This window comes from Mytilus trossulus, chromosome 10 (genome assembly GCF_036588685.1).
Source record: "Mytilus trossulus isolate FHL-02 chromosome 10, PNRI_Mtr1.1.1.hap1, whole genome shotgun sequence".
NCBI classification, from domain to species: domain Eukaryota; kingdom Metazoa; phylum Mollusca; class Bivalvia; order Mytilida; family Mytilidae; genus Mytilus; species Mytilus trossulus.
The window spans coordinates 69,846,795-69,874,067 of NC_086382.1; the positions used below are offsets into that span (position 1 = coordinate 69,846,795).

Sequence of the window (27,273 nt, forward strand, 5' to 3'; positions counted from 1 at the left end):
AAACAAGACAGATACCTGCGCAAATGCGGGAAAACCGGAACAGGAAGTAGATCTGAAAAAAAAGTTTACGATTTTGAGTTCATCAGTAGAATGAAAAATTCGTTGTCCATTAACGTTACTTATCAGAAAAGGGAAATTCACAAAGGTACTGAACTCCGATAAAAATACAAAATTGAAAGTCTCTTTTTAAATGGCTTGGTAAATGCATTTGTTTGCGAATTTGTATTGAAAAATTGATATTTATACCAAAAAATTGCAATTTACCTCCTCTATCGATTTTTATCAAATAAATACATACATTTATACAATTAAGATCGTTTGTTTTCCCGTTTGAATGTTTTTACAAAGTCTGGTAATTTGTTCGGGCCCTTAATCCTCTTGCTGCCGGAGGGACACATATGTCCAAACCGGCAGTGCCGGAGGGACACATATGTCCATGGATAAATTTATGCAAGCTTCTCATCAATGCTGTATTTCTTTCAAATAAAATACCAAATATTAAACAGGGTTATGTTTTTCTCCAATGGGTCCCAAATGTAGTGGTCATCATGTCGTGACGTCATATATCGAATGACGTCGTTGTTTGGCATTTTACGTCACAGACGTTGAGCTGTCGCATTTTCCGGCATATGAAATGCAACCTTGATAAACGGTCGGCAGCAAGAGGGTTAACTTGCGGTTCTGTATGAGCTAAGGCTCCGCCTGTTGAAATCTGTACTTTGACGATTTAAGGATTTATTAGAAAACACTCAGACACATAATATACGTGTAACATGAGGTCAAATATATAATACAATGTATGCAAACAACATGATAGAAAACGACTAAACATATTTAAATCAAAATATACAGTTCATTAGAACCAAACAGTGTGAATGACAAAAAAAAAGAGGAAAAGATGTACAAAATAATGGTCGATATGACATAAATCAAAGAAATACATTAACTTTTCTGATTAACAATGATAACTTTTTGTAAAGTTCAGTATTACAATAAGAGAGTAACCCTTCAAACTTGATAGTGCTCGGGTGAGCTGTGTAGTACATAGGTATGTTCTTGTTTCTTAAATATACCTTTTTTAATTTTTACATATAAATAAACACGTAATAGAAAACTTTCAACTTTAGCGGTTTCATTTGTATGACGCAATTTTTTGAAATGACTTAAATGCGCCAAAAAGATTCATAGACTTTCGCGGAATTTTATTTAAGTTTTATTTTTCGATTTCTCCGAGCTCTTGTGCATTACTTCTTTTTATTATGCATACGAATAAGAATACACGTTTTTTTGTCTTTTTTTAATTACTCTTTTTTGAAACAATAAAGTCGATAAAGGGTCTGCAAAAAGGTTCCAATAAGTGTATAGTTACGTTGGAAGTATATTGTAACAGCCATTATTATGTATATCTCTGAATCTGCGCTAAGTATATATTATCGAGAATTTGATCACAGTATGATTTTCAAAGCTAAAGAAGCACATCATATTATAATTAATGTTTCGTTTCGTTCACAGGTTAATCTACCACTATTGGACGTATCAAATGTTGACTAACCTACACACATAAAAACGATAGATTAGATGGCGTCTACGCTAAATTACTCACGAAACGAAGCTACATATTATCGATCCCATGCAGTTAACATTGTTTATTTTGGACTTTTTATGAAATAGATACATGTTTTACATTGTTAAAATCAAATATCAGAAATAAAGTCAAATCAGTGAATAAGATAATGAAATGTAAATATTGTTCTCCATGAAATTAGAATGGTATAATTCGATTCCATGGACAGGCGGATCTACTTTTATTTTTATTTTGATTTCTTATCTTCTTAATTTTAAGTAATTGAGGACAAAATTGTAATAAGAAATACATAATACAGCAGGCTGATGTATGAAATCATAGTTACCATGGTTACAGGCATATTGTCAATTAACTGAAACTAAAAAATATAATTACAAATCAAATGGAAGGTTTATATCAATGTTTTTCCAAATGAAAGTTATATATCAATAATGTATTATATTGAGTTATAGAATAAATTTCGAAGTAGCATTTTTCAACAATGGTTTCTGCAGGAACTTGTCCGCCTCCCGGCTTATCTCATCCCAGCGACATTTTGCAGCTTCATTTGAATACGGATTGACTGGATCAATGATATATGGAACAGAGTGATCCCTTTAAATATAAGAAAAATAGTGTTTTTGAAAGAAGTATCAAATGTAATGGAATGACATATGTCTTCACATACTAAAATAGTCGTCTGATCTATAAATTTGACCGATTTTGTCCAATTTCCAAATCTGATATTTTGACTGATGGTTGATGTGAATTGCGAGCAGTACCTGCACGACAGGAGACACTAACCCTGTAGACGCACCTTGTCTCGGCATTTAGTTTTCAATTTGTGCGATATCCGAAATGTTTTTTTTAGAATCGTTCCTTGTGTGTAGAGATTTTCGTATTGAACCGAGGAGAGGGTATTTATTGCTGTGTATATGTTCGATTTATGTATAGGAAGTTCCTATGGATAAATTGCGACAGTGATTATAGAGAAATCTTGATTAGGTACGAAAATTATCACAAAGATAATGTGTTTTAGAATTTATTCAACATAAGGAATTTAGACTGAGTTTGACCATAAATGGTGCTTCATAACAGAAATAAGTTTGCTATAAAACGGCCGCAATATGCCACAATATGTCCATTCTTTTTGTATCGGATAAGAATTTTAGATTTACTTCAGTGTTTGAATATATGTTCTTTTTTTATAAACATCAATTTGAATTGGTCCGTTGACTTGTCCCGTAGATGTCGATTCGATCTATTCCGGCTTGTCTCCTCAAAGAAGCTTAAGGTATATTAGTCAGCACTATATTGATCTAATTATTGCATTAATGGAGATCAATCTTAAATTCTAAAAACTAAATCAGTAGAGACATATATTATTTAATTATGAAAATTGAATTTCACCGTCACATAATGACTTATGTATTTTAAAAAATAAACTAAAATAATGTTCCATGCACATTTTTATGTTTCTGTGATAATAACAGCATTGTGGCCTTTTTAAGAAAAAGTAAAATAACCAACATATTGAACTCTGAACGGAACGTCCCTAATCAAATGGCAAAATCAATGGACTGTCACATTCCTGACAGAGTACAGACGTTGTCAAATGTAGAAAATGGTGGTTCAACCTGATTTTATAGCACTAAACCTCTCACTTGAATGACAGTCGATCAAAGGAGTAGGTCCAGTAAGACCCCTTTTTGGCCCCAACATAAAGCAGTTTTAAAAATTGTTGAAATGTAAACCTTTAGTTATTCATTGGACAGTAGAATGCTTCTGCTACATAAATTTGGGCTGATTTTGACAATACAATGCACATATATCGGGTACTAGCACCATTAAGTCATGCTAAATTACTGAAATCTTCATAATTTTAGCATTTTAGGTAAATTTTAGACGGTTTCCGTGTAAAACGAATTTCATTTTTGACAAAAACCATCTGAAAAATTACATTTTTCGGCATATTTGGTAGGTTTCTCATATTTTAGCTTGAATCAGTGCGTTTTTTATGACTTAATCAGTTAAAATCCTTCACATAAACTAATTGATTCAAATAAAATAGACACTAAAATGTTTAAAAAGTGGTCAAAATCTTTCGTCAGATGAACATGAAATTTGAGGCCAAAATCGGTCCTTACCGGACCTTCTCCTTTCCTTATTTTTATAACGATGCGTAAACAATTTACAGACATAATAGGTACACTTGTCAAAATAGGGATATAGCAATCATCTCCGTGTCACTTATCAATCGGAACAAAAACACACAAATATTAAACAAAGAATAGTAAATTTACCTGACGATATCGGGATATTGGTATTTAGTCGGATCTTAACATGTACTTGTGATTTGTTAAAACCGGTTTTAATATAAAAAAAAAAAAAAAAAAACCCGAAGAAATATCGAAATGTTCAGGAATTAATTAAATGTGTATTTGGGTAAAATGATGCAAGCATACGATTTTTATTGCGTCTTACACTTTGAGAAGCGAATAATCTTTAACTACTTTATTAAAATATTGTGTAAAAACGTTAATTATGAGCTATGAAAGTCAAGTGGCTTGTTCATTTTTCTGAGGAAGTTTTAAAAAATTGCAAAGAAATATTTGTGCAGTGGGTTAGTTTTCAATAGTTTCACTATCCTATAGATTAACAAGTTTTTGATATATCTATAATTTAGAATCATCATTGAAGGTGGAGCCCGAATGCCCGGTTAATTAATTATATTGATGTGCCATTTGTATGCAAGAGTGACATTCCTTTCTATTATGAGCTGATTCGAAAAAGTTAGGCGAGTAATGTCTCCCTTTAACGGGTTCATTATTTTAGAATTAAGTTTAGGTTTCTGATATAATTTTTGAATAATCACAAAATGTATCAATTCAATATATTTCAGTTTTTGATATTGGTGTATCAAAACATTTATGTACGAATATACTTTCATAAATTTGAAACGTTTAAAATGATAACATACCAATAATAAGAACCGTTCATAATTTTTGAAAAGAACTATAAATGTAAATCCAATTTGTTACCTCCCCTTCATGTTAGATTGATAGGAAAATCAACCAGAGTTATCAAATATTAATCACATAGAGGGACTAAGAAGCATTTTCTAATTGTAGCTTATTTAACGTTTAAATAACTTTCCACTATAAACGAATGTTACTTTATACAACTATAAGGACTTCGTACAAATTCTACAAATTTTATTAGAAATTATGAATTTTTATTGCAATAGATTAATATGCTACAAAGAAGCATAAAGAGTAAAATCACAAAAAAAAACCTGAACTCAGAGGAAAATCAATTCGAAAAGTCTATAATCACATGGCAAAATCAAACATCAAAACACTTAAAAAAACGAATGAACAAGAATTGTCATATTCCTGACTTGGTACAGACATTTTTAAATGTAGAAAATGGTGGATTAGACCTGGTTTTATAGCGCTAACCCTCTAACTTTAATGACAGTTTCATCAAATTCCGTTATATTTACAATGATACGTTAACAAATAACGAAGGATACAAAGGATATATAAAATTTAACAAGCACATGCCTTGTTTACTTATATATGTATTTAAAATCAAACCAAATAATTTAAGTCCTGTGACTGAATGGCAAGTTTAGAGTCGCATGTTTGACGTTAGAATATTACGTTACACAGAAAGAGATCTTTCATGTATTAAGTGATTAGGGAGAACTTGATTATTTGTCACAAACGAACATATTTATTTTAAAAAAACACCCTATTTGCAGTATATAAAATATAATAGCACTGTATTCACCTTTGCTGAAACTCCTGGTTGTAATATTCGAGGAATTCAACTCTTATATTTTGAGTATCAGCAATAGTTTCCATTACTTTCCTCAATGCATTTGTCAGTTTAAATTGTTGAGGTTTGTGATCCTTTTCCCAAAGAAAAATTATCAGTAGTTCAAGTCCAAAAGATGACGGAGACCTCTGGGAAAATAAAAACAAGAGCATTTTTTTTTCAGTTTTTTGTGTTTTTGTGCTTTTCTGTTTAAACTATTTAGAACTAAAAAGAAGCAGCATTCGTGAATAGAACGGTCTTTTTTTTTTTTTTTTTTAGCTCAGAATTGTCAATCTAATTTGTTTATAGTACACTAGCTGTACAGTAAAATTTGTTATTGCAAATTCTATTGATAATTGTGAATGGCTTCTATTTTCCACTGTAGATATTTCCGTTATAGCATTGAAAAAAATATTTTCCAGTGTCAAAAATGAATATTTTCACCACTTTAAAATTAGAAATTAAAAATTAAAGAATGACCTGCTTGTAAAAAATATGACACGTACATGTATGTTTATTTGTTTGGTCAGTTTATATGTATGTTGTGAAGGATGCCACATTCGTTGAACAATTTCTTTGTTGTGATTCGCATGTGTCAATATATGCACTTCAAAATTAACAAAAATGAACTTAAACTTTTCATCATGTAAAATATAGGTTTAAATAAGCGTTAAATGACGGAAAAGCTCTTAAACACACACGAAACCCTATAAATATGGTCAAAAACACATAATTCGGAATTTTGGACATTATCACGACTTTTGATCTTATGATTTGTCAAGTTCATTGATCCACGATGTCATAACAAGACCTCATGAATCAGGACCTTTTGAAGCTATTTCTGTATTTTCTAAAACAGTTAACAGGGGTTAGGCTCCTTAATGACTTGAACATTTTTCACTTTTTACTATTTCTGTACATATAATAGTTTTTGAGATATCGACTGAAACTATATAAGGTCAAAGGTCTAGGTCAACCTAAAGAACCTTTAAATAAAGTAAAAAACACATTTCGCTATCTGGGTAATAGCGTTACCTAGACCTTTGACCTTGTGACCTTTGTCAAGTTTATTGGTCCCAAATGTGTGTTTGTCATTGCTGAAGATCCCATGGATTTAGGACCTTCGGTTATATAGTAAAAGCTGGTGTTTTTTTTTAGAAAGGTCAAATCTTTTCGGTCATAATGTAACAAAGTTGCGCATCATTGATCCAAACATTTTTCACTATTCGATACTTCTGTGAGTATTAAGGTTGCTGACATTATTCCATAACAAGGGTTAAAGTCAAAGGTCAAGGTCAACATAAACATTTGACATTGAAGAACTTTCACATGAATTGATGATGATTGGTGAACATCCTAGTTGTCTACGACTTACGGTTTTTCAGTTTTGGTGGCAAACCATCTCCGGTTAAATTTTCAAAGGGGCATAACCCTACCAGTGAGTCGTTGAATCGTTTTGAACAAAATGTAACGAAGTCTGGTACTGAACAAATTTTACTATTCGCTTTTTTTCGAATATTAGGGTTACGGTGTTGGAACGATAACAAGGCTTTTTGGTTTCGGTGTGATTACTCCAAAACCGACATTTTTTTCTACCCACAGGGTGAGTTCCACGACCAGATAGGTATTCATGACACAGATACAAAGTGTGAACATGAAAGCGACACGTCTTACGGTTAAGTCTGCTAACTTCGTCAAAGTTTGGCGGAGAAAGAATAATAATAAACAGAAGAAATACAGTAAGGGTTTCCTTTTTGAAAAAAAAGACCCTTTAATTAGGAGGTTAAAGTACAAAAATCTGCACTTCATAACTACATGCAGGTTAATCAATTGCATGATAAAGGAAATAAAAAGACGAAACAGAATATAAAAATAGGGGCTAAAATGTTCGGTACTGCAGAAAAAACTACTAGAAAATATTATAAAAAAAGACATCTCCTTTATTTTGGCATGGCGTTGTCATCGTGTCTGAATATGCGCTCGATATCTGCCTTCCGCGTCTTTTTTTTATATAAATTAACTGACGTTACCTCAACACAAACAATCTGCCAGTACTTTACGAATCTGATCAGCTTTTTTAATTGCTCTGTTCTATCTTTCTTGATGAAATCTCTCTGCCATTTTGTTAAAGATAGGGTGTACAGATTTCGTTTGTCTTTTGTTGTTTCTCTCATTTTGGAATGGATACTCCTGATATCAGCTGAAACCAAATCATGATAATATATTATTTGTAAAATAAGCCATACAATCTTCATTAAAGATAAACATAATTGTTAATTGTAACATAAATTTAAAATAAAATGCACATGACTTTTATCCGAACGGATTTCATAAATAAAGAAGACCTCACTTGTAGTTTTACTTTATACAATACTTTCTTAACTTTGTAAGACATACATCTTCTTTGTCATTTGTCTTTGAGTTACAATATTATCTAGTATAAACTTAAGAGCAATAGATATTATTACGACTTTAGAACTGGTTTATATTTGAAAAATCTAACATTTATTGGGTACACTTTTCAGGTACAAATTATGCACTGTCTCTTAAATAATGTCATTCAAAGGTTTTATTTGCCCTTTGAGAAAGGCAATGAATAAAAGGAGAGTCTAATTACAATGCCACCCTAGTGACAATGACAATTAATCATCATGCTGGCTATCCTTCTAATGATTGAGGCTGATGCCTTACGTAAGAAATGGAACACATATTAATAATAGAAATCATTCTTACCATCTCCAAAGTTAACAGCGGGTAAGATGTCAACATCTACATTTATAACATGGGCGTGTCCAGTCCCAGGTTCTCTACAATCTGTCTGGAATGAAACTGCTCTTGGTTGCACACGCACATTCCTGAATTGGCGAAACCTGTGCAGTGCATCTTTGATATTATCCAAGATTGTCTGCAGGTCAGCGTGAAGATGATCAATAGATGGATATTCTCTTCTTGACAATAAGAAAACTAAATCTACATCTGATATCCTTTGACAGCCGTTCCTTTGGCAACCGATCCAGTCTATAAAAAATATTATAAAAGGGATATTTGCCTTCAGAATTATACTTTTATCGTATCAATTATACTTTTATAAGTACCTTTTATTTATAGATCACTGTAACTCTTTAGGTGTAATACCACAAATCATGGTACGTCACATTCGGTTGCATATGAAAGTAGGTCTAAAAAAATATTCCCTTGAATTTGACCGTTGTAGGTAATTAATCCTACATTTTATTGCAGTTAAACTATTTCTGTGTCATAAAAATATGTCTTGGGTATTTCAAAACACCAGGTAATACTTAAATAAATATATAGTTATAAGTTGATGAAAATATTTTTAATGTTGTAACGACAAGTTATTCACTAAAAGAGAAGCCTTTTATGTCCCTCTTTGGAACGCGGCGTAAATTTAATTTTTACGTAAGGACTTATTGAAACCTCCTTGGAGACAGTAAACTTTTATATGGATTGTTCATTCTGCTAAAATGCTTCAAATACTCATTTCTTATAACATTTCTACCATAAATGAGTGAAAGTTACCCCAATATTTTTATTTATTGGCCTAAAAAGTTGAAATTTTGAGGAAATGAGAGGTATAAATTGACCCAAAGAGACCTTATACAGAAGACAAAGAGGTTTATTAGTGGTATGTTATCTTCCTAAAATCATCTTGTGTATCATTTCCAACTGTTTATGGGCAGATAAGATAGATAATTGATCATTTATTGGTCCACACTCTATTCTATCTTGATGTGGCTTGGTTTGGATTTGTCGAAGGAATTTTGCTCGAATCGCTGTAGATGTCGTCTTTCATTATACTAAATTTTTCTCAAACTATTGAACTGATTATGACAAAACTTGACAGAAATGATTGATATAGCCAGTATTACAAAGGGAAAAGTCAAATTCAGTTTATTGAACAAAAAGGTCTTCTTGAGGTGTAATACCAACAAATCATGGTACGTCACATTCGGTTGCATACGAAAGTAGGTCTAAAAAAATATTCCCTTGAATTTGACCGTTGTACGTAATTAATCCTACATTGTATTGCAGTAAAACTATTTCTGTGTCATAAACATATGTCTTGGGTATTTCAAAACACCATTATTTTTTATTTGTGATTTCTATAGAAAATTTTGTAATCTTGAGGTTACATGGTGACTAAACCTTGTACACAGATAGAATAAGGGGAGAAATTTGATTGGTTAACTTCCAATGCTGGTTATTTTCTTATATGCAATGAAATGTTATGTGAAACTTTTTCTATAGAACTGGACAGGATAAAACTTTACTCATGCCAAGTATTTCTTTATTTGAAACAAAGATAAATTCTGCACAAAGTACAAATTTAACAAAGACTAATAGGGGAAAACCAATGGTGGTATTATGCCTGTACCAAGTCAGGAATATGACAGTTCTTGCCATTCTATTGTAATCTTGAGGTTACATGGTGACTAAACCTTGTACACAGATAGAATAAGGGGAGAAATTTGATTGGTTAACTTCCAATGCGTGTTATTTTCTTATATGCAATGAAATGTTATCTGAAAGATTTGGACGAGATAGTGGTTTATCAATTGTGGTAAAATTTCGCTTTATTAGTTTTTTTGTATTTTAGTGAAAAGTGGGAACATATGAAAAAATGTTGACGTCTAAAGACATAATTAAAAAATATCGATTAGAGTTAACTTTTATTTTAAAATGAATTTTTCATCATGCGTTTGAAGATAAAAGATCAAAATGTGGTTTTATTTATAACCTGCATATTATGAATCTTTTATTGTTGATGCGTTTTTCTGTGTATATCGTCATTGTATCATTTTTTATGCAAGCTGCAGGAGTATTCCTGAAATGGAGTCGACATATTTTCATTTGATTATGATTATATATGCTCACCTTTAAGTCTTCATCTGGTCTGTATTTTCCCTTTACATTATTCTTTAGAATATCACTGACATTCTTGATGACACCTTTAAATACTGTTCTGTATGCATCAGTCGTTTCAAAATGGTCTCTTATAAATACTTCTAAATCATGTTCACTCCGATTAGAATCAATTGGAACATTTGCCATTGCCATCGTGTACTAGTTTACATTAAAATAGGAAACACGATAACGATATAATTTAATACATTGATTTATATTCTCATGAATAGTCGATGGTAAACGCTTGTAATTTTTGCGTCGCTAACTAACCTATATTTAAATTTCTCGGAAAGACGATGTGATTTAAGTTTTACTTTCGATTTAAATATCTTAATATATACACAAGGTTACTAAATTTAAATATCAAGTTCGATCACTAGGTGAATAAAGAAACAAATTAAAGGTATACGTTGATCTATCTGCCAATAGTAATCACAATACTATAAACAGCTGAAACCCTGCTCCAGATGCTTGATTTTCTCTATGTGTTGAAGTCAAATTGGTGGCCTTCGACTGTCTTATGCTTCATTTATGGGCATGATGTTTTCTGGTATGTACGTCCGTTTGTCTCTTCCGTTCATCCGTTTTGCGTTCGTTCGACAGTCGCGCGTCAGATGAAAGTTTTTGGTCAAGGCTTTCTTTTAATGAAGTTGAAGTACAATCAATTTGAAACTTGGTACACATGTTTCCTATGATGATATCTTTTAATTTCAATGCCAAAATGAGAGGTTTTTGTCCCCAATTTCACGGTCCGCTGAACATAGAAAGTGATAGTGCGAGTGAGACATCCGTGTACTAGGAACACATCCTTGTTGCTCCTTTGTCAGGTTGGTGTCTCTTTGACATATCCCCCAATTAAATTCTCAATTTTAAAGGTATATTTTGTTTTACTGATTTTACAGCTTCGATCATAATATTTATATATTTCGAACAACACACAATGAGTCTAGGGTACTTTAGAAATCGTGAGATTTGACATGTTCTGGTTATGTCGACTCGTCATTGTATCAGGTTTTAAATATCTTGTTCGCTGGTCTACAAAGTAGCAAACAAAGAGAAACTCAGTTAAATGTCCACTGCTTTATTATCTTACGAAATCTGCATCAATATGTAGACATTCAGAAGATAGCTCACAAAAAAGAGTATTCTATGAATTGTTAACAATACGTGTTTGCCAATAGTACGTATAAAAAAAATTCTGACCACAAAGAAGCAATTGTGTAGCAATAGGGAGTACTTCGTTTTGTTTAGTTTTTCGTTAATAAATAACATAAACGGTACACGTATGTCTCTTCAGTGATGCTCAAGACATTTTAAAAATCCAAAACTCATAGGAACGGAAGAGTTGATGTTTTAAAATGATGGCGTATGATTGTCAATACGACCAATAAAGACTAAAACAACAAAGATTAAACAATAACAGGTCAGTGTACTGAGGGAGACCAAAACCGTATACATGTAGTTATCTATAATAAGCAATGAATGACAACATTTAAAAAGAGAAAACAAACTGACAGTTGTTTACCATATGTTTCCGTCTTAAGTATTTTTGTCATTTTACTTTCTGATTTATTGTAAGAATCCGCTCATTTAAGATCAGAGAAAAAACATTTAGTGACATTATATTATAAAGTATCATTTCCAATTTATAATGGCCATGATAACATGCTTGACCCGTAAATGTTCTTTGTTAATTGCATGTAAACAGTTCATCAAACTAGTAAGATACTATAAATGTAGTCAATTTAGTTTGATACGGTAAACCTCGGCAACAAAACTTGAACTTTATTTAGCTTGCGAAAAAAATTAATTCAACAAATGATATATTATGAGTTGATAATACTTTATAGATTCGCAATTAATACGAATACATGTCACCTACATGTCATAGGAATATTGAAAAAAATATATGTTGAAGTTTAGTCCAGTCATTGTAGCATAAATGTGATCCTAACCCGAAAGTAATTGCAACAGAAGATTTTTAAGTTTTAATCTTTAGCATTATACCCAAAATATACACAGAAAAAAAAACCATCAAATCTAACTTGAGGAAGACTAAAAAAATCACCATTTAAAATTCCTATGGAGATTTGCATTGAAAAGTGAGCTAACTCTTGCAAAAAAGGCAGAAATATCTATAAAAATTGATACAAAATAATGACTTTACCGCTTCTATTCATTAGAATGTATTGAATCTTGAATTTTTAATGGTCTTTAGAGTTTAACAAACAACTCTAAAGGTGTTTTCATACATTTTATCAAGCTATACTCTAGATTTCCATTGACCATTTATTGAATTTTTCAACATGTCCAGGTAAAGAATATCAAATTTAATAAAAAAAATTAAGCATCTATTCTTCTTTTTGTGGTTTAAAGTTTCTTCAGATAAGTAAATTGCTGAAAAAATACAATATACAGATATAAACATTACCAAATTTTCACATTATTTTTTCAAAAAGGTTACAAAGCTTAAAATTTGCAATTTATTTAATGAAAAATGCACTAAAAAATCAAACTACCCTTAACACTTCAGTTTTGAACATTTCCTGAGAAGAAGAGTATATAGTTTAGTCAAATACAAACTTATAACCCCATCAAAGTATCATACTTTACATAAATTTCAATAAAAACAACCGAAAACTGACCCAAAAAGACTCATTTTCGCAAGAGTTATCTCCCCTTCCAATGATAATTTCCATAGGAAATAAAAAATGCTGATTTTCAGCTTTCCTTAAGTTAGATTTTATGGGACTTTTTTCTGTGTATATAAAGAGCATAATGCTATAGATTAGAACTAAAATATTTTTTGTTGCAATTAGTTTGAGGTTAAATCTTAGTTTGACTGGACTAGTTGTGCACATGCTTATATAGAATTGTTTGAGGATTTATTTTTCATTTACCAGACTTGGGAATGTATTTTGTCCCACATAATATTTATTTTGTTCAATCTGTCATTGTCTTTCCATATTTCTATACACATACCACAGACAAAAATTAACGAAAGAAGTAAAAAATTTAGTTCCACTGTTTCATGTGCTTAATGCAGTTTATCGCAGCAGAACGCATATAGCCGATAATTTGATACATAGACGTTTAATACTATATCCAATTCATATCACTGTTTGTTTTAAATCCATGTCATATGTAAATCAAGACAAACAAGGTTAAATGAATTCCGAAGTAGCACTTCTCATCAAGGGTTTCTGTAGAAACTGGTTCGCTTCTCGACTTATCTCATCCCAGCGGCATTTTGCAGCTTCATTTGAATATGGATTGACAGGATCTATGATATATGGGGGGACATGCCTACAAATATAAAATTGTGTTAAATGAGGAAAACGACTGCATAAGTAATTTTACGGTCACCATCCCAAATTGTTTGAGCGGTACGATATGTTTACGTCAAAACTCCCCAATGATATTTATTCGCGGTTTTTATCGTTAGAAACACACACGTGCATGTGTCTTATTACTCATTATAAAAATATACTTTAAGATAGTTTTTGCCTTAGACATGTAAGACCATGCTGAAAGTCTTAAAAATATAATTGTTGCCAATATTTTAACGATTTTTTCTTTTTCAAGCCACAGGTGAAACAATATATTTTCAGTACACATTTGCTTAAACATGGTCGATATACATATAGAAATGCGTGTTATTAAACGATTAGCTTACGAACGCTTTCTTGTTTACAAAAGGATACGTATAAGCTTAACTTGTTCATATCATTCCTCATTTATTTGAGTTTCAACCTCCCTCGTGCCTACAATTGCATGCTCTTTGTAATGTAAACATTCACTCTTGTTGGTCTATTTACTTGTCTCGTTGCTTTCAAACGGTTTTGATTTATTCTTTGTCTTGATTTTGTTTATTTCAATTGTCTTATTTTTCGGTTCATAAATCACATTCGTCAATAGTATCTTATAGCTATAGATTTTGTGTGTGTCCAATTCAAAGTCAATAATATGACATAACCTGTTTGTTTTTGACTGATCATAGTTGTGAGTTTGAATATACATTTACGTTTCAGTCTCGTGGAAATCTCGTTCTGGGATAATTTCCAAAACATGTGATACAAGTGAAAAATATCAGTGTATTCTTGAAATATTATAATCAAACATAACTCTGTGAAAAAATTGTGTATTTACAATGAATGGTTTTAACGTAATCCGGTTTTTAAATTTTACGACCAATCAAGTCAGTCTTTTGAGCCAAAATTTGGGAAAAATTGGTGAGGGGAACTAATAATGATTTTACAAGAATCATTACATCCCATGTCTTTTTTATCTTTTCAAATTTCTTAGACATGTATTTTTTTAAATCATTTATTACAAAGAAGTTGAAATAATATGCATTTAGCTAAAAAAATTAAAAAATCACAAATTTATCATATTGACAGCATGGTAGATTTTACACAAAAAAGTATCAAAATATGATAAAACGTTCTTATATTAACACAAACCTATAGTTTTTTGTTTTAAGTTAAATGTATTCAGATTGGTCCACGTAATATGTATTGAAAGTATAAAAAAAAGTTTAATTGTGTAACTGTGATCATTGTAACTATTATAGCCCAAAAATAGGTAAAAATTGACGAAAATGGGAAAATCGTCAAAATTAGGTATTTTTAAAGAGCTGTAGCAAAAAAAGAAGTGCACCATCGTATGATTGTTTCTTCCCCAATTATTTGTTTACAGTAATATAAACCCAAAAAACAGGTTTAGATAAAAGTTTAATTCTAGAAATTTTTCTCCTCATGAGTGCACATTACACGACGGGTGCCGCATGTGGAGCAGGATCTGCTTACCCTTCCGGAGCAACTGAGATCACCCCTAGTTTTTGGTGGGGTACGTGTTGTTTATTCTTTAGTTTTCTATGTTGTGTCATGTGTATTATTGTTTTTCTGTTTGTCTTTTTCATTTTTAGCCATGGCGTTGTCAGTTTGTTTTAGATTTACGAGTTTGACTGTCCCTTTGGTATCTTTCGTCCCTCTTTTCTTAATAGAAAAATGAAATAAAGAAAATGGGGTCACCGTACATTAAAGCTCACAATCTGCTTTCAAAAAAGCAGACATTTTTGTAAAGAAACTTTTTTCTGTTGAACTAATAGGAGAAATAGAGGTAATATTGAGAGAAAAATAGTACACAGCTTTTCGAAAGTCATATATCGATTGAGAGAGAAAAAGTCCGGTTTACAAACTAAACCGAGGGAAACACATCAACTATAAGACGAAAACAACAAAACAAGAGAAGCATATTAGTGCAAAACAAAAAGGCAAAACAAACAGAAACGAACTTTAAGATAATAACTGCCATTTTCCTGACTTGGTACAGGACTTTTCAAGAAAAATGCTTTGTATTACCTGTTTTTTTGTCTAGTCAAACCTCGTGTTATTATGGCAATGTTAAATGTAACACTAAATTGACAACATGAAATGACAGGAGTGTCAAACAACTTTAGTCACCTTTGCTGAAGCTCCTTGCTGTAATATTCGAAGAACTCAGCCCGTATAGTATTAGGATCAGCAATAGTTTCCATCACTTTTTTCAACGCATTTGTCAACTGGAATTTTCTAGGATCATCTTCCTGGTTCCATAGATAAATAATCAGTAGTTCAAGTGCAAATGATGATGGTGACCTCTGGAAATAGACAACTGGACGATCCATTTCAATTTTTTCAATAAAGAAGATGGAAGCTGTATTTAATTTTTTTATCGTATTTGTGTCTAATGAAGTATTATTTGTTTGTTTGTATTTTTCATTTTGAGCCAAGGTATTGTCAGTTTATATTCGGTCTATAAGTTTGACTGTACCTCTTGTATCTTACGTCCCTCTTTTACAAATTCTGGGAAAAAAACAGTTTTAATTCATTTTTTTTCTTTGAAAATGTGTATTTTCCCCCTTCTAATATTAAAGAAATTAAAACATTAACCTTACTGATAAACAACTGTCACAGGTTAATGCAATCATCTTATCACTTACCCATACATATCATTTGAAAGAAAGGCATGCATTTCCTTCTTTGTGTCCATGTCCGTCTTGGATTTATATTGCTGGTTCTTTTTGTTTGATATTTCATTAGTATTTTCATTTCATGTTTTGGTTTTTCAAATTCTTCGACTACGAGAATCACTAATGCGACATTATAGTTCTCTAAATGCGTATCTTGATCACAAAACGGGTACTGCAAATGTCATTATACAATAGTGATTCAATGAGAAGAAGAAATAGTAAATAAGGATCGCTGTTATATAAAGGTTAAAATCAGTTTGTGGTAAATGATCAATAGCTTCTTAGTCCGATTTTATTTTGTAGTTCCAAGTTTAGTACGTTTTACGCACACACAGACACACTTTAGTTTGCCCATTGGAAGAATAAGGTGTGAAAATAAAAGAAACAAAATAATATTTGCACATTAAAACAACCAGAAGTTTAAAGTCATATGAAACGAGTGAGTGGTGAAAAATAATGCTTATCCAATTCTTGAAGCAACGCATGTATATATCATAAACTTAGTCCTACTCATTAAATGCCGTGTTTTGAAGCCGAAGTTTACCGATTGTCAGCCTATAGTCATCAAATAACAACAAGCATGGGTATTGAGGACGTGTTTAACATGTACAATCAGATTAATGTTTATTTTAATGACAGATCCATGCGTAGTGCGATCACCGGATGTTTACGAGGAAGGTTACGCTAAGGTCACTATGCATACGGAAAATATGTCGGCTAGTTGCTTCCGGGAAGGACGCATTAAAAAATAAATAAACGTCTTATAAATGAGGACACATTAAAGAATTTTCCTCAGAAATAAGAATATGTACATACGTTGTATAATGAAAACTATCCATTTAATTATAAAAAACATATTCATATTTTTTTTTTAATTTAAGGTTTTCTTATGACTTTAATTGATTTCTTGAAAAATGAATGTTCGTCCAACATATTTTTTTAATAATAAAGTAATTGATGATACCTGAACATTTTCGTTTTTCCAGTACTTTACAAATCTGATTAGTTTTTTCAGTTGCTCTGTTCTATCCTTCTTGATGAAATCTCTCTGCCATTTGGTTAAAGACGGGGTAAAAAGATTACGCTTTGCTTCTGATGCTCTACTCATTTTGGAGTGGATGATACTAATATCATCTGAAACCAAATCATGATGATGTTATCTAAGTTTAAGTAACAAGAAATAAAGGAATGGTGAAAGATACCAAATTTCGTTTTGTCAAACTCACATCCGAGGCTATGATGAGGATAAGCATAATCAATCTTAACCTGCCAAATTTACATATTTTTCATGAAGGTAGGACAAGTGTTTAGTGGTATTAATGGACACCTTTTACAATCAATTTCATGATGGACATTTTAAGAAAAAGAATTTTTATAGAACTGACAATTAATTTTTTTAATTCTAATTTGTATCAATGACCTCACATCCTTGATCCATTCGGAAAGTTTATCCACGTCATCTCATGTTGAATAAACCTTAACAGATCTTTGTTATTTTAGGTTAGAGTTAAGCAGTTTTTTGTATTGTTTCAATGAATTGATCGACAACTGAAAGAAAACTTGTCTGCAGTATAAACAGGAGTAATACATGTAGGTAAAAATACATAATTTCTATAAATATAAACATCGTATATGTATGTAGAAACGTATCATTTACCAGATATACTATAACGTTACAAAGGTGAATTGTGTTATATAGTCTCTTAAACAATTTGACTCAAAAATGTTTGCCAAATTTCATTAGAGAGAAGATGATTTCATTTAAAATCCCACCTAAATGGCGTATTTTTGACAATGATAAAAGGGGATTGTACCAGAATTTTAACTTAATATAAATGATTGGGGCTAAAATCTTAAGAAAGAAATGAACCAATCGTTTTATACTTAAGAAAAGATGGTTAGGTATACTACCGAGGAACTATTTGAGTGTTTGAAAAAAAAATCAAACTAATAATACAAATCATTCTTACCATCTCCAAAGTTAACAGCTGGTAAAAGATCGACATCTATAACATGGGCGTGTCCAGTCCCAGGTTCTCTACAATCTATTTGGAATGAAACTGCTCTTTGTTGTACACGAACATTCTTGAATTGTGAACACGTGTTTAGTGCATCATGAATATCTCCCAAGATTGATGGCAGGTCATTGTAAAAGTTGTCAATATCTTGATACTCTGTTCTTGACAACAAAAACACAAGATCTACATCTGATTTCCCCTTTATGGCGGTTCCCTTTGCAGTCGAACCAGTCTAAAAATATGAACAAGGAATTTGCATCAACTTAATATCAAGAAAGATTAATTATATTTCAATTAGTACTAACAACAAAATGATGTACGACAGATAATCGTAAATGTGAAACGACGTTATATTTCTGTAGTTGTTAAAGCAAAATAACAAAGAAAACAAAGGTTTAGGGAGGTGGGATTTAGACAACTTAGAAACATTTCATTCAGCAAAAAATAATTGTTTTTATAAAATTTTGTCATTGTTAAGGTGGTACCTAACACTTTCACTAAAATTAATTTGGCTCGTTTAATTTTCATAAAATTTTGACAAAGTATTTACTTTGATCCTTTAACAAAAATATAAAAAGAATCAAACATTTTCAACCAATTGTTTTGTCAGAAAAATTTCACTGGTTATATAGCAGTTTGTCAAACACCAATTTTTATCATTTAGAAGCTTAATATTCCCTTTACAACACAACGTAATTGAAACGTTTGGCTGACTTTACAGAGTTATCTCCCTGTAGTGTTAGGTACCACCTTAAGTAAGAAATGTAAAAAAAGTCGACCTGCAAAACAAAATTATTTAAAAAAAAAGAAAAAGCGTTGATCTATTTAAAAAACAACAACACTGAAAACATCAACCAGAAAACTGCGTTTAAAACTAAAGATCAGAATGTTTGCATTGATTACCATACAACAACAAAAATGCATTTGACACTAACAAATAGCACAGCATATAAAATACAGTTATTGGCAACTTGTCATGATATGTATACATTTGATCCCGGTTTAAGATGCAGTCAGTTTTAAAGTACAATGTAGCTTAAGGTTCCAAGCATGACTGGTATCGTATGTCATTTGTATGTTATGTTATTCATTATGCAGTGAGAAAACGTTATTGTTTGAGTCAGATCACGAAATAAAGGCTCTTGCCGAATATATGACACGTCTGCCGACGTTATGACTGAATTGCAATATCAACAGCATTATTACTGAAACAGCGAATAATACAATATAACGTTATACTTTATTCATACGGTTTGGTCTTGTCTGAGCGGGGGTGTCCAACGTATGCGGTACAATCAGACATTTGCAAAGTTGTTCCGAAATTATTTGTTTTTGGTACGAAGAGTCTCGGAAGTATTAGAATGAATATGTACAAGAGGAAAACAGGTGTAGAGAAAAAAAAGTCAACTTCTGACAATAATTGTAAACAAGTAGCTGCAATTTCTTTTTGTGATGTCGAATAACTCATATCAAAGATTAAACTTCATTAGCACACAAGGGTTACCACAGTCCAAATAGAATAATCTTGTAATGCAAAAATCACTAATTTCGTCAATATGTACTTGTAAATGAATGACTTTTGTAGAAAACTCAGCTGTCGTCAAATATGTCGGTTAAGTCAATTAGTTAATTTTGTTTTCCAACACATAGCAATAAATAATCCAAAGCGCTTAAAAATACATATAATGAAATAGTAGTTTGTTCATTTGTAGATCCATCAAATTGTCAGTCTGTTATTTCTCAGTAATCCAAAGTAACGTGAGTCGGGTAACAGAAATAAAGAAAAGGTACCTGTTTTATTACGGCGCAGCTAATTTATTTGATGTAGGCGAAACAGGCGAATCGTCAAGAGTGTCATTTTTTAAGCATGGCACTTCTAAGTGTTTTTTAACGGATGATGCAAATGTCAGTTAAAGTTTCGGCTTCGATGGTATCCTCACTGTTGTGTAACCATAAAAAAGGATTTATATGGTTCATTTTACATAAATTATCTTAAAGCAACTGGTTAAAGTATTCGGAACACTTAGCTTGTTCATCCCTGGTAAGATATTACCTAAACAGTATTTGGTACAATAATTTTGGTTTAAAACGCTTTTTTTAACTTCTTTTTTTAGAAGTTTTGTAAATTTTTACCACCACTGGAACGAGTTCCTCTGATAAGTTAAATGTAGAAGAATAGCACGTATAGGGTACAAAATTAAAGGTCGTTTGTATTCGTTCTACATGCTATCTCCAGTCTAGTTGTCGAAACGTTTATGTTGACGAGAAATATCCCTGTTAAATAAATCTGCAAAAAAACTTTTATTAAACTGTTAAACAATTAAGAAAGTACTAAGCTTTTTGTAGCGAAGGTGTAGAATGTCTAAGTTGTATTAAGCACAACTGTTCTATTTTTGTGAAAGATTTAAGGCTTTTGAAAGTCGTCCTTGATTTGTTTTTTTAATCAGATTTGCTTCGCATGACACTTATGTGGAGGAAACGCGCATCTGACTTACATATCATTAGCCTTAAATTGTGGATAAGGTATTACTGCTAATATCATTATTTTATCACTATTGGACTCTAGTTTTCACTTAGCGTACGGTGTATTCAGAAATGAAGTTAATATCTTTTGCTTGATTGTGATTGCATATTCTCACCTTTAAGACTTCATCTGGTCTGTATTTTCCCGTTATGTTATTCTTTAAAATATCACCGACATTCCTAATGACAGCTTTGCATACACTTCTGTAGGCATCATCTGTTTCAACATGGTCTCTGATAAACATTTCTAAATCATGGTCATTCCTAATAGAATTAATAGAACCACTTGTTGATGGCATGTTGTGCTGGAATACATTTAACAAATTATTATCATAGTATAACATTATTATCATGTACAGTCGATTGTTATAACTAACAGGCATATTTGTTTTTTACGTATTTGAAGTTATTGACAGAAAAACGTTATTATAGATTAAGAACTGTTTATGCTCTTCAACTTTTTACTTATTTGGCTTAGTAAATATTTTGATATGAGCGTCACTGATGAGTTTTATGTAGACGAAACGCGCGTCCGGCGTACTAAATTATAATCCTGGTACCTTTGATAACTATTATCTCTATATCCTCATCAAACCCTTTTTTAGTATATAATTTTAAAATCTGATACCTAGAATGGAAAGGACAAACACAAGAATGGACTCAATGTTCTAAAATTATAATATCTCAATACAAATATAAAACAAATAATCTTAACAAAACAGCAATGCAGTATTCCATGCTTGTCTATATTTTTCTCAGACATATTATTTTTCAAATTGAACGTCAAATGATTGTTAGAACACCAATTTTAATTATAATTTGGCAAAGACTGTTAGTAAAGGGTAATATTTATGTGGTTTAGTTTCCTCTAAACAAAATGAAACCATTTGGAATAATATATGAACGATGAAGTACGGGTGTTTGTTCATTGTTGTACCATCGGAGGGAACAGAAAAGAAATGAATCTCAATGAAAAGGTATGTTTATATTCTCTTAAACATTATATGCGTATGACAATATTTTTTTCAGTTATTGTTATGTCTTAAACTTATTCTCACATGAAACAGGTATACCTCTACTCAGAATAAATGTGGTGGTGTAGACACGGTCATCATTTTTAATGCTATCTGATGAAACTTTACTAAAATCACCCCGTCAGGATTGATCATTTAATCACAAAGTAATTGGATCAATTATGTCCTCAAATGATTGTTGTCAATAAAATTGGCCAAGGAAAAACAGATGTGTAAAGAATTAACAGTAAATTTGTATTGTCATTAAAATTCTTACAAATTATGCGTACTCAATTACCAAACATCCATCATGCCATTTATCCACTCTGTCATGCTTCAATGCAATAAGCTGATATTTGAAATGTTGATTATGCCGATTAAATGTTATTTTATGTGAAATCTCATTTAGACGTTTACAGTTGGGAAAAATTCATATGTCTATTAAAATTTTGTTAAAAATAGTTCTACCACATTTCGGATTTAGTTATATCCTTCAACTATTTTAAGGTATCAAAATCTGTTAATGGAAAGAACTGGCACGATCATCACTATGAACAGTAATAATCAGTTTCATTCTGGAATGGTTAAGAATTAATTTAATTCAAGAGCTTGCAGGTCCTACTAAGACTTTGTAAAACGTCATCAGTGTCTGAGTAGAAAGTTGATGAACCAGGAATATGTCAAAGAACGTCTCGTCGTTTTTATAAAAAAAAGTTCTTTGGAAGGTACCAAGACCTTGTTGACAAATATTCCGTATCAACGGGATCAACTTGACAAATAATACACGATAGTCTTGATGTATAGATCTTGCGTACTGATGTTTTTTATCATCTTAATAACGTGTTTTATAGTTGTTTCATTTGTCTTTGTTCTATTATTAATAACTCTTTTACTGTTGAATGGTTTTATGTGATGTCCGTTTTACGTGGCTCGGTACTTATACATCTGGTCAATGTATTTGTAGTGAGTTTCATATTTAGGTGGTGTGTTTTGAATATGCGACTTTGTGTATTACTTTGGTTCTTATAACGTGACTCTGTACTTTAAAAGATCCCGTCGGTATTATATTGAACTATTATATACGTCATTATAATATATTTCTATAATGAATTACAATATACGTTGAACCACAAACGACAAAATCATTCAATCACGTAGTGGAATTAACTATTTGTGAATTCTATTAATTATATATATAACTTTTGAACTAGTTTAAATCTCGGTCAGTTTCTGAAATTTGTTCTTACATATTTTTGATTTTTTAACCCTGTATGCTAACTTTGCCTATGTAAATTTAAAATTGTTTGTATGCACATTGAACGACAAATATATGTGACGTTTAAAATTTTCTGACGTCAGACACACAAATCAACAAATGTGTTTGTAAAACCAGGTTCAATCCACCATTTTCTACAGTTGAAAATGCCTGTACCAAGTCAGAAAGTTCAGTATTTTTGTGATTTCATTTTGTGATTAGTCATCAAGTTGTTCACTGATGGGTCTCAAAAGTATTTTTATCAATATATATTATAGGTTATCGTTTATTATATCAACGAGATTTTTTTCTCGCTTAAACCGGTACGGCGAAAGCGAAGCAAAAACAATCGAGTTGAGATGACCAATGATATTCTGTTTATCGCTATTGTACCTATGATGACGTTGTTAATTTTATGTCAATTTCATTACCAATCGCCTCCTTAGTTTCTAGAGGTAATTTTCAAACTCAAGCCAGTAGCATGATATGAAAATTATCACAAAAAAAGATAAAACGAAAAATGTACAAAATAGCAACAAATATAATTACGAGTCTTTTATATTCCTTCTATTGTAACAGTTAATTGTCTTTCTAATATCATATGACTCATCTTTTTCTACTGAGATGAAGCTGTGGTTTCTAAACTTGGCGGTTGACTGAAAATTTGGCAATTCTATCAACAAACGATCGGGCTTTTAAAGAAACCAATGGCCTCTATTTTATAATAACATAACGTATTTACACCCTCTTTGAAACACTGTAAATCAAAAAAATATGGATATGAATAGAAACACATTCATTAATTAGAATAATTTTCCTCTTTTAAACCTGCTTTTAGCTTTAGAGATGAGTTACCGTTTTTACATCTATCGGGCGGTATACAGGAGAAATACTAGTCCTCGTTGTACACGTATCTTGGATACTTCTTGCAACAGGACTGTATTCATTTCTATAATTCACATTGGGTAAAACTTTGGAGCCGATATTGCTGCTGACTTTAGCCTTCCTCCTTCGCCGTTTCCTTGGTCTTCGTACCTATAGTTACAATGGGTTTAAACTTACTTTTTTAGTTAAAAAAATAGCATTAAACAAAAAAACTTTAAAACAAAATTGATTTTTAATTTTTTTTTAATTAGAAGGTATGCTTTATGTCCTTCAACATATCAATTCCTGACAACGCATTTTTATAATATTTAACGTGTGAACATTGCTCCAAACTCTGGTAAGAACATGTTTCGTGTACTATAATAACCGGAATATAAACTCTTACAATTCACAAATAATAAATTTCTACTGGGTACCTACAGGTACAAAGTTAGGGTCATGTCTTTTTGTCATTTCGTCGTGTCTCTGCTGGTCTTTTGCACTTTTAAATCTTCTATCCTCGGGTCCACAAATGTTACACAAAAAAGGGAACTCAGCTGGATGTGCCCTTCGATATTCCCAGGAAAACTGTCTCACCATAATGATTTAGAATGAAGCCGAAACGAAAGTAAACGTTTCTGAAAAGTGAAAAACAACTTAAAATTGTAAATCAATAATATAGAAACATAATGAAAATCTAATAATAAAAATATTATTATTAATCTGCACATGGGTCAAAGTTGCCTATGCGGTATGGGCTTTGCTCATTGTTGAAGGCCGTACGGTGAAAATGTCTGTGTCATTTTGGTCTTTTGTGGATAGTTGTCTCATTGGCAATCATACCACATCTTTTTTTTTATATTCAAAGAAGGTTTCACGTCAAATAAATGCTACGAATACACAAAGACAAGATGCAGTTACAAATAATATTCAAACTTGCATACAAAAACACAAACACAAAGAAACACTTAAACGTATTAAAACTAGGAAGGTAAGTTTTCTGTTTTTGTCTTCATGTGATCAGTATGATTTTTACTCAATTGGTGTAATTCCTAAAAAAATTAAAATAGCAAAAATATCAAACATCAAGGGAAATTGAAAGCGGAAACTTCCTTATAAATGGCAGTATCAAAGTTCTGTCGAAATACTCAACTAACAGAACGATTATTTTTTCAGTTTATATTTTGATTTCCTTAGAACTTGAAAATTTTAAAACGGACAATTTTAAGAGAAGTTATCTTTATCATGCCAATTTGGAAGAACTGACTAAAGAAAGGATGATAACCTCGGGGACTAATAGTCAATCAGCGGTAGTATGTGCCCAGTACTTGGAAAAAATAAAACAACATTGTATAGATGTATTGCTTGTTACTTTGTACCCGTATAAAATAATTTAACATTCGTTTGAAGTTAAAAGATAAACATGTATATATAGAATATCGGTCATTTTATAGATATAATGCATGTTACTTCGTACCTGGATTAATGCAGTTACCCCTGAATGTGAAATAAAACATATGTATCTAGAATATATGTTGCTAACTACACTTTAAAGTGCAACACTTTAGTATAATTAGGGAAAGAGGGAAACCTTCAGAGGGAGCAATCGATACAGGATTGAGAAGTAAATGAGAACACCTTACATCTCAAAATGTTGTCGTGATGAACACTTTATGAACGGCAGCTGTTTAGAAACGTTACGTGGATAACAAAAAAAATTGATGAATGTTTGAATTGATTGGTGGTGGTAGTGGAACATATTGCATTCATGTTCAGGACGACAACGAATACATTTAAATATTTTATAGAATAAAACACTCATTGTGACATGTCCTTATTTTAATTTTAATATAAATAGTGTTAAAAATATTTTTAATTGTAACATTACAAAACCAATACAATTAATAGAATTTATTAACTCCATATTACTTACTGTCAAACTGTTTAAATCTAGTTTTCACCTGGAATGTTTATTTGTCGCTTCATAATTGTTGTGAGATATTGAATATATGGCGGGTTGTTCTAATTTATTTACTTAATAGATAACATAAAATAATCATACAAGAAGTCAATCATATGACTATTATATGTACGATTCTAATATTTGAGATCCGTCAGCCCCGAAATTTTATTGGGAATATTGTAAACAAATAAACTTATAAATAAATAAGTTGTAACGAGGGCAAAATATAATGTACATCAATATCAAATACTGCTAAATCGTTTAAATCAGCTGTTTACTCCAGACTATAATTTGAAACTGACTATATTTTCTGAAAACGTTTGCAAGGTGTCAAATCAATCAATAAACTTTAAACAAAGAATGTGTGTCCACAAGTGAAACTTAACCAAAATGACCTTAAAGTTGAAAGGTCGGATTTGGATTATTCTTGCCTTATATATATCAAAAGAATAAATGTGCATTTAATAGGATGATATCATATCCCAGTAAAGTAATAAAAAGATGATATCATATCCCAGTAAAGTAATAAAAGGATGATATCATATCCCAGTAAAGTAATAAAAGGATGATGTCATATCCCAGTAAAGTAATAATAAACATTTATTCTCTATAACAAGCAACTGCGTTAAAGTGAAAGTAAGTATGACGTAGCTTCGCAGAAAAGTATATGCCAGGAAAACGAATAAAATGAATGAAAGGAGGCTATAACTATTAAAATTACCGTCCATAATCGTGGTGCGACAGAAGGACGTCTAAATTAGTGTTGTTTTTATTTTCTTTCAAGCAAATACTCACAACTGTTAGTCCCGAGTGCATTGCATGTTATAAGAAGTTTACAAATGTTAGTCAAGAGTTGATAACCATATTATCCAGTACAATTTGAAATGAATTGTGATATCCAAAATTTTTGCAATACTGTAATCAGTCACATTAAGAAGCATCGCACCGAAAAAAGGCCCCCTGAGTTCTAGAAGATTTTCCAGCTCAAAAAAGAGATAAATTGAGTAAAACTGCAGTTAAGACAGAGGGCGGTTTGGGAATTGTTTTAATATCTTTTAAAATACACAGTAGTCAATAACACCAAAAAGGAGAGAAACTAGATAAACATAGCAGCTGCAAGTGTCTGGCAAAATCATCTGACACATCAACTCATATGGTACAAGTATTTCTGATGCTACATTTCACATCCAAACTTTTCAAGGTAGCACGGCAGACAACGGCAAAACATTCGGCCATCAAATATCTTGAAGACTTCGAACGTCTGTTTCAACTATGGCACACGATGAGATTGACGTTTTCAAGGTACAATCTT

The 27,273-nt window shown here is 31.4% G+C and overlaps 1 protein-coding gene across 2 annotated transcripts; it reads right to left on the reverse strand.

Annotated features, from left to right (window-relative positions):
• Positions 1-709: 709 nt before the first annotated feature.
• LOC134688439 (2'-5'-oligoadenylate synthase 1A-like) lies at positions 710-26,033 on the reverse strand. 2 transcript variants are annotated; one of them, XM_063549153.1, is made up of 8 exons: positions 25,932-26,033; positions 24,440-24,636; positions 23,990-24,169; positions 20,983-21,171; positions 18,296-18,575; positions 7,417-7,586; positions 5,360-5,535; positions 710-2,179 (listed from the first exon to the last, which is right to left on the reverse strand). In XM_063549153.1, exons 2-8 carry the CDS (start codon positions 24,596-24,598, stop codon positions 2,032-2,034), a joined length of 1,302 nt encoding a protein of 433 aa, XP_063405223.1. In that variant the 5' UTR covers positions 24,599-24,636; positions 25,932-26,033; the 3' UTR covers positions 710-2,031. The 2 variants fall into 2 exon arrangements, with proteins under 2 accessions (XP_063405223.1, XP_063405224.1); XM_063549154.1 differs by lacking the exons at positions 710-2,179; positions 5,360-5,535; positions 7,417-7,586 and adding exons at positions 11,435-13,618; positions 15,778-15,953; positions 17,290-17,459.
• Positions 26,034-27,273: the final 1,240 nt, after the last annotated feature.